The sequence below is a fragment of the Astatotilapia calliptera genome, chromosome 5 (assembly GCF_900246225.1).
Source record: "Astatotilapia calliptera chromosome 5, fAstCal1.2, whole genome shotgun sequence".
NCBI lineage: Eukaryota > Metazoa > Chordata > Actinopteri > Cichliformes > Cichlidae > Astatotilapia > Astatotilapia calliptera.
In genome coordinates this window covers 671,214-687,195 of record NC_039306.1, presented here as the reverse complement: position 1 = coordinate 687,195, position 15,982 = coordinate 671,214, and the positions used below count along the sequence as shown (strand labels likewise).

Genomic DNA, 15,982 nt, shown 5'->3' with positions numbered 1-15,982 from the left:
TACTGTTGTCACACTGAAATCTTAATTTTAAAAACGGAGCTTAAAGACATGCTGCACATGAACAGAGCTGATGAACTGTAAACTGCTTCGACGGGTATATTAGCTGGTTGCCTTCCTGACTTTTCTGGAGGAAACGTGGGGCAGATGTCGTGTGATCCTCGAGCTTGTTAAGCTGGTAGTTGGCTGTTTGTTGTGGTTTGTAAATAGCGTAGCTCCAGGCTCGGCGCTGTCATAGCTGCTCTGAGAGACGAGGAGGAGATAGAGAGTTGTAGTTTTCTTGCAGTGTCTTCACCTTGAGGGAGTAAACATTTCATGCCGCTAACACTAACGAGGGGTTCCCACCCCGCTTCAGCGCACACGCGTGTAATAATAACGGTCTCCTACGTCATTCTTCTCGCTCTCGGTGCTGATCCGCAGTCTCAGAGTGCTGTTATTTAGCTCGCACACAGCATTATTACTAATGTCAGTGTTGTTGTCATGTACTTACTGTATGTATGACGGTAGCAGGCAGATTAAAAATCTCTTTACATCTTCTTACATGTCGCAGGCCGCCGAGTCGCTGCACCGATGCAGTTGGGGATTAAGTGCCTTGCTCCAGGGCACTTCAGCAGTATTTGTTCATGTTGAGAGAAACACTTTTCATGCAGTTCTTGGTGCTGGTTTTTCAGCACTTTTCGGGTTAAAGCTGCCAGCTTTACGGTGGGTCGCTTGACTCGTATTTCTTTTTCAGGCTCCTGTGAAGGTTGACATGAGTGACTGAGGGCTGGTTTCACAAAGACAGACTTGTAGTCTGCTTACCTTTAACGTCAGGCTCAATTAGACCTCTGAATGCTGCCTCTCAGTCGGACTAATCAGATGTGAAAGGCTGAAAACTTTTAAATAAATAATAAATATTCTAATGTAATATTATGAGGTCAGTGAACGTGTCCATTTGAAATAAAGTCATACTGACACTAGCTAGTTTAATTTGCTAAAATTTGTAATTTAAAAATTCCTAAAATTAGATTTGTATTTAACTATTAGAGTTAATGTTCTGATCCTAAGAACAATGTTTTAGATTTTAAAGTCTAAGTGAAATATTTGGTTTAGTTAAATCTGCTTATTGTAATTATCTGGTGTCATTCCAGTTTAATTTTACACTCATGTTTATGGCTGTACTGTATTTACAGCTTTGTCTCAAAAGGTAAACTATGCATTAATGCAACGATACTTTTTATCTAAAAGTTATCTATGACTGTGATTTTACTTTTTCAACCACAATAAGATGAAATTTGCATCAGGCTTATATATACTTCTACAGTATAATCTCAGATTTAGCTTTCAGATTACTACAGAGTGATAGTCTCAGTAACTCAGATATTGTACTTTTTTAAATTTTCTGACAGGTATAAGGAGGTTAATTTGGATTTAATTAAAACTGGATCAACAGCTAACCTTAACTAGCTGAACAGTGAAATTTAAACGTTTGTAGATCTCATAGATAATTTTTTATTTTTATTTAAAAATACAGATTTTACGCTTTAACCATAAAAAAAGAAAATCTAACTAAAATCTCTTTGTAAAACCAGACCTTGTGTTCATTCATCCTCATCAGGTTGGAATAGTTGTACAAAACAAATTTTTATGGAGGTTTTTTCTCAGTTAAGCAGCAAGTTCAGCTTTTCGAGTGGCCTGCAGTACTTCAAGAGAGGATTCAGTTTTCACACAGGAGGGGTGGTGAGCTGGTAAATTTTCCATCGTATTTTACATGATTTAAAAATAAAGATATTTTTAAATCATGCACTCTTTACTAAAGTTTCACCACCACCTCTACTTTAATCCTCTGGGAGAAAAGTCTTTGTATATATTTACTGAGATTTACAGAAGAATAGCTGTTTACAGTGTTCTCAGCAGATGTCTGTTTGTGCAACGTGAAGAAGGATACAGGAAGAAAACATGCTGTTGTGATCAGATTATTCATATTAGTTATGGGACATGCATAGAGACAAGATATATGTACATGAGATTTTTAAAGTATGTGAAGGACACTGTCTGTCCACAGCTCTTTCAGTTTGAAACGTATTTATTCAGCTCAGTTCTGTGTTTGTCACAGAGGGCGAAAGGTCCTCTTTTATGGATATGCAGACCTGGGATAAACTGTCTTTGAATTGTGTCTCATTTCTGCTGCCGTTGTTGGATTTGTCAACTTTGGCACCTGGTTTCTCTTCTTTCCACATTCCTACTCTCATGACTGTCTGTGTGTCAGCTTCAGTTTAACAAAAGGAGAAACTTGGTCGCCAGGAATGAAAAAAGATCAAAGAAGTGAACAGAAGTCTGTGTCATGTTGTCCCAGGTCTGCGGACGATGTTCTGGTGGCTTCGGACAACAGTGAGTTGCCTTTAAAGGTAGACTTAGTTATCTGACACCGCCACTCCTGATCTGGGTGACACTCAGAGATGGTCGTTCAGAAGAAACGGCAGCAACGAGACGCTGCAAAGCAACATCTTTGATTTTTTAAAACGTTTCTGAGAAATGCAGCTATCGTGGATGTAGTAACACTTTATTTTACAGGTCCAACGGTTTCCTAACATTCCCTGAAATTAAATATAATCTGAAGATTTCAGTGCTGTACATATCAAAACACTGATACACTGTCTAACAACAAATCTATAATAATCTTCATATACAATACATAATAAGTATATCATTGCCTACTTATACCTCAAATAAAATCCAGGTCCGTATGCAGTATGTGTTGAGCATCAGTGTAAAAGTGGTCAAAGATTTAGACCAGGAAAAGCAACTGGTTAGAAAATCTGCCCACTTAATGGCTTAAAAGTAAATAATGAAACCTTAAAATTAATTTTAAAATAAACAGGGAAGTAATAAACTGATGCTGATGTAACAACATATTGAGACCTCCCTGTAGGCCGGTACACCACAGCCAGTGTTCGATGGTGGCGTCTGTGTCGAGTGTCAGCACACTGGCTGAAGTCATGCGCAGGTTTTTATTGCATGTTTGTTGAGTTTAGATCCTAAAAAATCTAAAAGCAACTGCAAAGAGTTTGGGTTCCTTTTGTGGAACAGATGATCTTACATTAAACACTGCCTCGATCCAGCTGTAGTTGTGATTTGGTGCTATATAGATGAAACTGAAAATTATTATGAGCTCTCCAAAAGTGGATCCCAGTGGGAGTGGGTGTAAAGAAAATCGAACCAGGCCAAGAATAGATCCTTGAGGGACACCACAGGTGACGGAGAACTCACCAAGGCTCACGGCTTCTTCAAATCAACGTCACAATATATTACAAAAATAATATTAATATATAACTTGAGCTAGAAGATGCTAAAGTCAGCAGGGGCCTTGCATATACTGATTGCACGAGGCTTTCACCTGCTCATTGACCTGTTTAAGTAACAAATCCACAGAGGAGGCAAAAACATAAGAAACACAGTAAATCGGTGTGTTTTTGCACCGAGCACACAAAGCTGTGCAAATATGCGACAGTTCAGGGACTCCAGACACACGGGGAGCAAAAGGCTCCTGAATTCACCAAACGCTCAGCAGATTTCAAACCCAAGTGCTGCAGCACCTCACACAAATCCCATTATAGGCCCAATTATTATAATGACCTCTACATGTTATCCATGCAGCAGTGCTTTAACTTAAATTCTACATTTGAGAAATTGAATAACAGGGAAGGCGGTTGGAAATTACGCAAACAATGCTATGCACAATATTTTCAATACATTATAAAAATATGGTTCCAAAGAATATCCATTTATTATCCGTACAGTGTGCAGCAGCTAAGGTGAGAGAACTGGCAAAGATGGCGATAGATAAAAGATTTTTTAAAAGATTTTTGGGGCAAAAATCATGAAACTTTTTGATTATTTTAGTTGACTTTGTCCCAACGACCATTAAAGTGATGTCAGATGTGTTTCAGCATGACTGGCTCCCAGAATAGCTTTGGTTTGGTCCACATGCCGAATCCTACAGAGTCCACGGCAGCAAAACAAATATGAGGAGCTGTAATAATATAGAAATGTACTCGGGTTTAAATCGATCTTTGTGTTTCCGATCAATAACACGTTAGCTGCTCTTTCTCCTGGAAATCAATCACAAGCTTAACAGCTAATGAGCTCCACTGTAATCCTCTCTGTGCTCCATCCTGACCAGCAGGAGAAGCCGAGGCTCCGATGAAGCTCTGAGTGAAGATGATGGATGGACGCAGTAACCACAGACAGCCTCCAGTTCCTGATTACAGGTTTACATCTACAAAGTCCTGTTTCATGACACGAGCAGAGGTTTAAAAACGTCATGGTTTATAACCTCAACCTGAAACTTTTTGATTATAAAATCTCATTTGTCAAGTTAATAAATAATAATGAGTTTAGATATCTGAAAAAAGATCGTCTTTATCCAAATATATATATATTTATCTCACAATCTTTAATTACTTTGAGCAAACAGGTTTACATTGTAGCTTATTTTACATTGTTTATAATGTCAAAAATCAGCAGTTCTGTAAGACACTAAATGCTGCTTAGAAAGCAGCTGCAGTGAAAATACCTCAGAAAGGACCTCAAATATTTTTTATTTCTTTTATTCAATCAGATAATCCCATCGAGGCTCAGCGCACATTTACAAGAGCAGTTTCAGACAGTATAACAAAAAAGTTTGTATAATTAAATTCATATAAAAGGAAAATAATTAGCTGAAAATTACTCTTATTGATGGTGTCAAATGCGAAAATTAATTATAGATAAATATAAATCATATTTTTTAGTGCTGCTAACTTACAGGAAGTAGGAAATATTTATTTTGCTGGATTTCATATACATACGTTTATTCAAGTCAAATGTTTTTCATTCAGTGCGGCGCCTACAGCGTCGGATACGCCGCAGCTGATTAAGTCAAACCACTGAAATAGTTCAAAACAACCAGATAAATAAAAATAGGATGAAGTCACAATAACACGACGATGAAATGATGTTTGTTAGTTATGCTCACCTGATCTGTTCAAAAGAAAATGTTACAGAAACTATGAAATCTTTATTTTATGTGAAATATCTATTTAAATCGTTTCCATTGCAGATTCTTTTATATTTCTACTTTGAATGTTTCAGTGTTTGATTGACTCAGAATGAGCTGAACACACTTTATGTTGTGATTGAGACACAAATCTGAGTCGTATGAAGCTGTGGAGCCTGTAAAATCCAAAACAACACGTTTTACTGCATCCAGAACCGTTTTTATCACGACGAATGCAAAAACCTGCTTTCTTAAATTCCACCGACACAAACGCGTCGCTGAGGTCTGGGAGTGGCGTCACGTGGCTGAGTCTTCCTTTAACTTGCCTGTTGTTGCCTTTAGTTTCTAACGTTGTCTAAAAAATGTAGGAGAATAAAAACATATCAAAGGTAGTCTGGCAGACTTTTTGAAGATATACTGATGTTCTCTGGATAGTTTCACTACTACTATTACTTCTAGGGAGATTTTATCAGAAATAGCTTTAAGAGAGATTCGCTTCAGTTTGTTTTTCTTATAGAGAAAAAGACGTTTTCTGTAAATACAGTTTGGTTTTTCTTTGGATTTTTGGGTTTTTATGACTAAATGGGTTGATTATAAAATTAAAATGAAAAAAATCGGACCTTGGCTTCACTTCTTTACAAGCGAACTAAAGCACAGTTTGGTTTCTCTCGTGTTCCAGTCGGACATCCTGTAAATAGAACCTTTTCTATCTTTATTTCTCTCTTATTTAAGATGAACCTCATCATCCTTTGCACACGACGTTGTACCATTTTTATGACGATGCTTATGTCTGATAGGCATGTTTACGTTAATGACTCGAGAAAATTATAATTGCGGTTTTCTTATTTAAACACTTGACTGGAACAGAGATGTTTGTTGTTGTTTTTTCTATGTTTGCTTTGGTTTTATTGTCCACGCTGGTCATATACCAATAACACCTGTTCTGTTAACAATGAACTGTCAATAAAAGTGAAAACTTCATCGTCTAAGACGCGTCTTTTACTTTTTTGCAGATCAATAACTCGTCATGAGTCATGGATTACATCTCTGATGGGCCCAGAGTTACATTTGAAACCCATGAACCCTGCTTCTGCTTGAGGTCACTTCCTGTTAAAAGGGAGTTCTTCCTCCCAGCTGTCACCATTGGGGATTGTGTGATTGTTGGGCTTGTCTCTCTGTTGTGAGCTTTTTGCTCTATAAAGCACATTATGAAGATAATGTTTGTCTGAGTTGAACTGAAATGAGCTGATTGGTGGACGCCCGAGTTTCCCGTGAACATGGTAACATTTCTGACTAACTGTGTCGCTGCCCCGCAGGCTGTTTGAGGGCATCATTTAATTTTTTCCTGCTGTGCTCCTTTTCCTTCTGTATATCAGGAACGTCGTTAATCTAACTTTTGATCTTTCTGTGTTCGCTTTAATGCCGTTTCCCTGCTTCATCACGACTGTGTCAGACAGCTGCTGCATAACAGACATATTTTTATTGATCTAAAAAGGAAAACAAGCATTTTCCCTGTGTTTTCTGTACATGCATTAATCTGCACATTTCATTTTTTTTTTAATAGTCCTGATCGGGGATGAATTTTTCGCAGGTTCGTTAACTGCTCCGGAGCATCTGCAACACGAGCAGGAAAAATCTAACAGATGTGCATCATAAATCTGCCTTGTGGTATTTTGCAGAAATGCCCCTTTAGGGACACGTATGCTGCTCTTCTGATGAAATGCAATATGTTCAGCCACCTGCCCAGTAATGTGACGGAGCAGACGAGCTCAGACACTGATGCCTTCCAACTCCGTTTTAATTTCATGGAGATTTAATGTGTCATTTGGAGAAAATTTGACTTCTTTTATTACGTCCAAATGGATCATTGGGTCGTTCATATGCTTTTGACTTCATACGCTTTATGGCTGAAACTGTAATTGCTCGAAATGGGTCAGTGCATCACCATTTAGCAAGTTAAGGGTTCCCCTCGGAGGTTTTTGAGGAGTCGACCTGCTAACGTCTCACAAGGACACGCGTCCACACTCTGCTATGGAAAGACTTACGCTCTGTCCTCCTGCCTCACTGAACAGCTGCTATTTTTCTCATCTTGAAGGTCAAATGAAAAGATGTTTCTTTAATTGTAAAATTAACTGAACCCACCAGGAGAACGTGAAGAAGCAACATCCATGATGTTCTGTCTAAAACAGATCCCCAAAGTTAAAACAGCACCAGGATTCTCTGGTGTAATGCCATTTTGGACCACAAGAGGAAGTAGTGAGTAAGTCTGCCCAACATGAGCGTTATCAAAGTTATTGTTAGCTTATATTTGTGCAAAATTCACATTTCTGTTATTTGTACCAGAACCGTGACACGTGAAAAGGGCGTCTTCCTGTCGTAATGTCTGTGATGTAGAGACACAGAAGCACGCGTTGCTACGTTATTGATCTGATTTCTCATAGTTCAGCAGAGGAAACCAAAAAAGTGCATTCTGGGTAAACTTTAAAAGTTCTACCACCATGTGAGACACTGTAGGCGGCTGCTCAGGACGAGTTAAAGCGCATGAAAGGACATTTTAATACCAGGCTTATCTTCTAGTCCTGATTCCTGCTTTCTGACACAGACTGGACCCATCAGCTGGGTGGGTTATAAAGCCTGTAAACCCCGTGCAGGGTTAGGAAGGAGGAATCGATCCATAGCACAGAGTTTACAGGCACTGAGTCACTGCTGGAGCCTCAAGTGGTCACAGGAGGAACTACAGTTTAAGTTTGTTCATTCGTTTCCTTTTCTTCCTCCCTTCCATCATCTTCTCTAATGTCTTTCCTTCATCCTTTCTTTCCTTCCATACTTCTTTATTTCCATCACTGATTCTTAATTCCTTGCTTCCTTTCCTTTTTCATTTGTTCCTTTCCATTTGTTGTTCCCTTTTCAACTTCTTCATCCTCATACCCTTTCCTTTTCATATTTCCTTCCTTTCTACTTCTGTCATTCTTCCTTCTGCTTCCTTTTCCCCTCTTTTCTTCCTTATTGTTTCCTTCTTTATTTCCTTTACTATTTCAGTCGAGCTGTAATATCTGATATAATAACCAAACTGAGGCTCATGTTGTCTCCGGCTGGGACGTCATCCGTCTTGTTTCCTGTAAAATTCCCCGTCTGTTCACACCAGTCGGGGCTTTTGTGACGTTCTCCGAACGACTTTGTTGAAAAAAAGGAAAAAGGAGCCACTTGTGTTAGAACCCGAGCTCATATTCATTAAACTTAAATCATTCGGCGCCCCGTCCTCTCAAGCACAGATGATTTATAACCACCTGAAGACTTTCTCATAATTATGAGACAGTAAGTGTCAGATATGCAGCATTAATCTTATCACAGACTTGAATAATGATGTTCCTGATGAATCCATCACGTCTTCAACTGAAACGTCTTTAGGTCTGCTGATTAATGTCGTTCCTGCTGAACTCTGAACACGCTGCAGTGTGTTTGCATTTTTACAGCTCTGAGTGAAACAAATTAGACCCAAAGGTCTCCTTTTCTTTGTTCCCTTCTTTTCTTCCTTCTTTACTTCCTTTCATATTTGCTCCCTTCTTTGATTTTCCCTTTCCTCCTTCACTCCTTAATTCATTTGCCCTTTCTGGTCTCATTCCTTACTTCTCCTTTGCTATCCTTATTTCATCCTTCTTTCCTTCCTTTGTTCCTACCTGCTTCTTTGTTCCCTTTCCTTCTTAGTCTTCTTCTTCCCGTTTCATTCCTTCCTTAGGTACTCTCATTTCCTTTCCTTTCTTCCTTCCTTTCCTCTCTTTCTGTCATCCGTTTTCCCTTCCTTCCTGCCTCTTCCCTAACCCCCTTTCTTCTTTCGTTTTCTTCCTTCCTTTCCTTCCGTTGTCAGCTTTCTTCCTTTTTATGCCTCCTTCTCCTTTCCTTACTTCCTTCCCTTTCCCAATCTCCTTCTTTCCTTCCTTTCCCTCTTCCATCCTCCTTTCCTTTCCTTTCTAGTCTAATTCTTTTTGAACATCAACAGCTGAAGTGAGCAACCTTAGTTCAGCTCTCGCGTCTCTCTGACCCACAGAGCATGACGAGCAACACTTCTTTACTTTTGTTCAGTCTTTATTGGCATGACCAGAAATCCAAGCATCTCCCACACAGTCCACGACTCTTGTGACCCATCGTTTGAAATCCTTTTCCATCCCTTCCTCTTATCATTAGTCTTGTTTTCGAGTTGAAGGAAAGTGAAGTCCGGTGCATTTGTTGTTGTAGCAGCACAGACGCAGACAGATCCTCCAGTGTGCGTCTGTTTCATCACGAGCCCAACACACGGGGACCAGTTCAGTACCAGTTAGTGCACGAGATCATGAAACACATGCTGTCCACCCTCCTGTTTCCCATCCTGCACTGGGGCAGCTCTCCTGGCACCTCTGTGGAAGAGAAACACGTTTCAAAAATGTTGAAATTTGCATGAATTTCAGTGCGCGGTGACATTTTACTCCTGTAAAATGAAAATCTGAGTACGACCTCTTCTGAAAGGAAACAATCTTTTTTATAATTACAGGTCAGCAGTTACTAAAAATACACCAGATTCTTGGCGTGAACGCAGGAGAACAAACACATCGCTGTGCTTCCATCGTGGAGTCGAGCGTTTACCTTCAGGAGTCGCGTCCTCAGTTGTGTCACACTGCTCGTGTTTTTCAGTTTCCTTCTCGGCCTCCTCAGCCTTCCTCTCGTGGCTCTGATCACTTCCCATCTTTAGTCATGAAAAAGAGTCCCGCCTGAGAAAAAGCACACAGGTGGAAGCTGAGGTTAAAGGACTTACAGAAGGAAAACACTAAAAAGATCTTTTGGTTTCAGTCAGAGCCGAATGAGAAGACGGAGCAGTGACTACCTGAGAAGTTTTATCATTTAATTGGGGTTAATAAATAGCAAATATGGCAGGTTGAAAGAAACCGCAGAGTGAAGAGGGTGAAAAGTCAAAGGCTTGTTACCCACAAACTCTTCTTCTATCTAAACTGAAGAGGCGGTGCAATGTATGCAGTGGAGGGTGAAATGAGACGGGGAGAGGACAGAGATAGAAAGGCCTTGATAGCGAGGAAGAGAGCTACAGACGGAGAGGAAGCGGACAGCAGACATCACCGCCACTCCTGGTTATCAGCTCGGACATCCCTAATCCCGTCCAGGACACCAATCCAATCAGACAAACACAATCAGCTCGCCGGACGCAGCTCGAGGGATCATCTTACTCTGCTCAACACGATCGCCGTGAGCTGCCCAGGCTTTCCCGGCCATGTGTAATGCATGCTGGGAAATTACACATAACCAGAAGGGCTTTTCAGCATCGTGTTACCCTGACGATAAAGCACACGAGTGTGTCGGTGCTTCACGAGCTGGAACAGTAAGAAAACACCGCCATCATCAGCTAAAAGCATAAACGCTGCTAAGTTCATTAACTGTCTGAACAGAAGCTGTTTGGAGAGTCTGAATAAATCATGCAGTCTCATCCACTCAGATCTGAGAGTTCCTCTGCAGTCCTCCCCTGAAGGCCGAACCAGAGCCAGTTCTGTCTGGTAACAGGAAGCAGCATCTACACCTGCTGCTGACGTCCTGTGGAGCCACAGCAGCGCTGGGATGTTTGTGCCCTGGTTGGTGACGGTTGCTGGAAGCTGCTGGAGGATGGTGCTGTACCAATAACCTCCACCCGCTTGCTTTGGTTGGTGTCACCCAAATAAACTATGGGCAACCGCTGCAACGGCCGGCGGCTGCCAGATGTTTGCAGACCGGTCTGTGTGACCGAGTCCTACCGTTAAGAAGTGCTGATGTTAAATATGATTCAACCTTAGAGAAAAACAACTGAACTAATCGTTCAGCTTCTGATTGGTCGGCCTGCGGCTCCAGACGCTCCAGACTCAGACGCATGAGCACCAGCTCGGGGACAGCTGGGACGTTTCTGGAACAAACGAGAACAAAATGCTGCTGAATATTTTCACACTTTTCATTCAAGGCACAGAGACAAACGGAGTCTCTAACACCGCCGGCGAGCCAGTGGAAGAAACGGCGGCAGTAAAACAAGAAGATATTAACTGCCTCACAAATGTGTAATGACTGTGGCCTTCTGGCCGGACCCCGAGGCAGTAACTTGTGATAATTTTCACATAAATGTGATTATGAGCCTCTCCTTTGGCCCAGATCTAAATCTAACACCAGAGGAGGCTCATCTGCTGGATGAGCGTTAAAGTGGAGCACAAAGAAAGAAAGAGAACAGCTGGATTGTTTTAACAGTAAAAATGCTGATGGCTTCGTTTCAAACACCTTTCATCTGAACCAAGTAGATAAAAAAGAGCTTTACTGGAGATTTGTGTACTTTGGTTTGTTTTGCATATATTAAGAGTTGCTTGCTGCCATCAGGCGCCTCATAAAAGTTCAAAACGTGACTTCAGAAACCAACAGGTGACATCATGGCGGCGACCTCCATCAAAACAGCCATCGACTCCAGTTGGGCCAAGACATTCAGGCCCATTTCTTAAGTGATGGCAGCTCCAAGAAACAGATGTTTTGGGGACATGTTGTTGGTCAGTGAGGAAGCGGCTTCGAAACACAAAGTGGAAAATGCCCAACCTGAGTCTTCATATTAGGACGCCACAAACCAACAGGTGATGGTGCGGCGGCCACGTTCCATTTTTATAGAACTATACCACAAAAAAAGGATCATGATACTTGTTCCTGGATAAATAAAGATATTCATAAATCTGCTCTGTTTACTGGCTTTATTCACAGAGCTGACCTGACGATTCAAATAATCTGGCAACCCCCAAAGTTCTTCTCATTAATGGGTTAGAAATGAGTCATGTCAGAAAGCAGTCCCGTTAAAATGGAACAAACGAGCACCGAACAAACTCATCACAGCGACGTGTGTTTCATAGCTGAACTTCAGAGTGTCTCGATCAGCATTCAGAGCGGTCGCCTCGCTTCCCTCCTCGACTCTGTGCAGCACGGATCACAGCCGGAGAGAAAGCCGAGCTAAAAATAGCTCCCTCCTCTCAGATATTGTTTTGTTTTGACTTGTGCGCCTCCTTATCTCTGCCGCTGCCCTCTTCAGCTCACGACAAACCGATTCGGCTTTTCCACAGCCCGAGGGCTCCCATCTGAACACAAAACTACATGTGACCCACAGAAAGCAGCTGCTGGCTGCAACAGCATAATGCTGTGGCAGGTACCTCCGATCTGACAACTCCACAGAGACCAACGGTGAATGCAAAATGATTTTAAATGAGCACAAAGAGGCAAGCTGACTGAAAACAGACACAAAACATGCACAAAAATGATCACAATGAGGCACAAAATGACTAAAAACGGACAGAAACCAACATCAAAGACGACAAAGTGACATCTAGGAGACATAAAATGACAAAATGCAGAAAAACCACAAAGATTTTCTGTAAAACAACTTAAAAAAGAAAAAATGACACAAAACAGGTGCAAAAAGACCACAAAGAGACTGAAAATGACTGTGACGAAATGCAAAAAGACTCAATATTTCTACAAAACAACAAAAAATGAACAAAGTGACAACAAAGAGACCAAAGTTACACAGAAGGCCGTCTCTCTGAATGCTGCTATACTCGAACAAACCACGCTGACTTCAGTTCTCGCTTTTTTTCTGTCAGTAATGAAAGACTTTTGGCACGAATGGGGTCCACCCACTAGGAAATAATTAAGATAAATAATCTCTCAGCAGCAGATTAATTACAGCCTATCTGCATTACTGATTCGATTAAAGCCAGAGTGAGTTTGCCTCAGTTTTATTCTCTCTCTGCTCTGATGAACGGCTGTCACCGATTCAGGACTGTGTGGCGTTAGCTGACAGACGTTAGACGCTGCTTCATGCGTAATAGATCCACGACTTTAATATTTTTACTGTAAATGTGCTGAATGTTTCCAGCTTCTTTATTCGCTGATATACGATACGCAGGTTAAAATCCCACATCAGCCTTTTCTGTAAAAAACAAGACCAGAAATCTCTGATGTCTACTGGAAATACTGCAGCAAAGGTTTATGATTATAAAAGTGCTTAATGTTGTACATGATCAGATTAAATCACACATGCTGGCTTTGGCTCAGACTCGAACTGTCAGCCTGCCAGTTATCTCAAAGAAAGCAGTCTGTGGGAGGCAGAAACAAATGACTAAGAAAAAACAAAAATGATGACTCAAGAACTGAAAATGAGATGAAAAAGACTTTAAATCAGTATAAAGAGATACAAAAACAACTTAAACTGCATACAAAACAGCCAGAAAGAGCCTCAAAATGACTAAAAATTGGTAGAAATGACGTCAGGGACACAGAACAATTAAAAACTGGTGCAAAATCTGCACAAACAGACACAAACCGAGAACAAAGACACTCAAATGTCTAAAAATAGGCTTGAATGACCACAAATAGACTTAAAATACACGCAAAACAACAAAAACAGACCGATGACTGAAAAGATGCATGAAAACTAAAGGCGCGCGAACTCAAAGACCACGCCCAAGCTGCTGCAGGTTCATGTTTCCCTTCTGCAGGAACACCTGTGCAGATGTGGGCGGAGTCTAAGAGGACAACCCCGGAACCAGAAGTGTGTTTGTTTGTGTCTGTGTAGCTGTGCCTCATCAGACCTCCACGGCCTGCTCCTCATTACAAACACCAAACATGTCCTGACTGTTTAAGCATCGTGTGTCACCCATTATGAGGGGATCACGCGTGTTTCAGGCTTTCTAACTCCGTGTTGGTGACACGTGTGGGTCCGCTCCAGCCTGCAAACATGTTTACATCTGATCGCTTCGCCTGCAGAGAGCACAGGAGCTCCGACAGCCGCTCGGGGAGCACAGATTAATTTTAGCCCACCTAATCGACCCCCACGAAGCCCGCGAGACCGCTCCGTCTGTGTCGGCCGCCGGTTCCGATTAGTTTGCGATGTTTCCAGGCAGAGAATCCCGATCGACGTGTCGGCGGAGTGAAGGCTGTGGAGATCCTGATGGAGGAAGAAGGATCACTCCGCGGAAATCTCCAAGCCAACGCGGAAGTGCCGCAATCTGCAATTCCTCTTACGTCCAGCAGAGGCAGCAGCGTGGCAGCCCCATAGACTTCCACAGTAAAAGACAGAAAACGTATTGTTGTGATCAAAGATACAAACAAAGAGAAAAAAAAACAGACCAAGCTGAACACACAAAACACAAACAACAAAGTAAAGAACAAAAGGTTTCTGCAAAATGATCACAAAGAGACCAGAGTGATTGAAAATAGACAAAAATAGAATTTATGACAAGGACACGCCAACAACAACTGACATCAGACACTGAGTGATCACAGCAGTAAAACTCCAGACGAAAAATGACCACAAATAGCAAACCAGAGACCTGCAAAATGATACAAACAATGAGATGAAAACGGTGAAAAAATAGATGCAAAATAAGTGAAAATAGAAACTTAAAATATCCATAAACAGAGAAAAAGCTCTTTAAGCTCCTCTAACGTCTGCCTGGGCGTGTTTATTCAACCCTTCAGAGGTCCAAAGAGAGACTCTTCTCCAGAGATGGGCAGTAACGATGTAAGGGATTACCATTGCACAAAAGGTAATTAGATTACTGTTACTTTCCCGTAAGCACGCTGCGTTACTAAAACCGTGATTTTTTTTTGCAAGAGTGTCTGATGACAGTGACGTAAGCGAGTGGTCGTTCGTGACAACAGCTGTGTGCAGATCAACAATGGATCATATATCGATTGTGGGAGAGAGTATGAGCGTGCAGCGTTTAAAGCGTGGAAGTACTGACCTTACTTTGAGTTTGATTCCATAAAAAGTGACAAAAACATTAGTGTCCGCTGTGCGTGGGAAGAAAACTTCTTTTTACAGCGGAAAAAAAACCCCTAAACTTCCAAGCAAGCACCGAGTAGCTACGACGTAATGGGAAACTCACAGAGAAACTCGCGGATTCTTCCACTGACCGCGGCACACCTGCACCAGGGTAAACCTCCGCCTGCCCCACTCCTGCTTTACAGGTGAAAATAGAGCAACAGGACCGCTGAGTCTTTGACTTTATTTATTTTCTGCTGTGTTTTACTTGCATCTATTTGAAAGACTGAGTGTAAACACACAAAATATTTTATTTTATGAGCTGGAATGTGCAGAAAATAGGTTTAAATGTTAAACTAATTTCTTCCAGTCAGAGAATGTTGCATATAATTAAATGTTTGCTTGATGCATAAAGTTAAAAGATTAAAACTGATAAAACAAGTTTTAAAAAGAGACTTTTCCATTTGATTACATTTTGTATGATGGATTATGTAGAAAAAGTAGAATTGGGCTGAAAGATCTATCGCTTTATCACCTCTTCAGGTTGTAAATCATGTTTTTAAAAAGTAACTAAGTAACTAAGTAATTAATTACTTTTGAAAATAAGTAATCAGTAAAGTAACGTGATTACTTTTTGGGGGAAGTAATCAGTAATTAGTTACTGATTACTTTTTTCAAGTAACTTGACCAACACTGCTCTTGTCCAAAGATGAGGTGGATCGTTGGCTGTGACAGGTCCTCGGATGTTTTTATATTTCTGTGAGGAAACTTTTGGAAACACTTCACATGAAGATGGAAGTCTAAATGCAGTCTGTGCCCGCATCAGGCACACTGGGCGCACCTGCGCAGGTATAAACAGACTTTAACGCTGGGGCGGAGTGATACCTCTTACTTCTCTCTGCCGCTCTTTGTTCCCTCCGCCCTGGTAACCCACCCCACACCCATCTCTACCAACCTGCTGCTGTGACGTCACGCAGGTGGTGAGCTAATGGAAGTGTCACCAAAACAAGACGTCACGCGGAGAGGCCGACGTGATAGGCTGAGAGAGCAAACCACGGCGCAGCACGAGGACGGAGGAGGAGGAGGATGGCGGTTGCTATGCAGGTTGTTGAGGAAGAAAAAACAGTTTAAAGATTTTTTTTCATGTTGCCTCCTCCTGTGCTCGTGCACGC

General features: G+C 41.3%; 1 protein-coding gene and 1 long non-coding RNA gene across 2 annotated transcripts in view; one reads left to right on the top strand and one right to left on the bottom strand.

Moving 5' to 3' along the window:
- The window catches only part of mmp24 (matrix metallopeptidase 24), an 84,155-nt gene extending 76,219 nt beyond the window's left edge, over positions 1–7,936 (top strand). The window contains exon 10 of the mRNA XM_026166544.1: positions 6,028–7,936. Within this exon, the coding sequence (XP_026022329.1) occupies positions 6,028–6,035 (8 nt within the window). The 3' untranslated portion in view covers positions 6,036–7,936. The remainder of the gene's footprint in view (positions 1–6,027) is intronic.
- Positions 7,937–9,079: 1,143 nt separating this feature from the next.
- On the bottom strand, positions 9,080–14,071 carry LOC113021797 (uncharacterized). Its single transcript, XR_003272357.1, has 3 exons — positions 13,865–14,071; positions 9,632–9,756; positions 9,080–9,405 (listed from the first exon to the last, which is right to left on the bottom strand). It is a non-coding gene; the product is annotated as an uncharacterized LOC113021797 (long non-coding RNA).
- Positions 14,072–15,982: the final 1,911 nt, after the last annotated feature.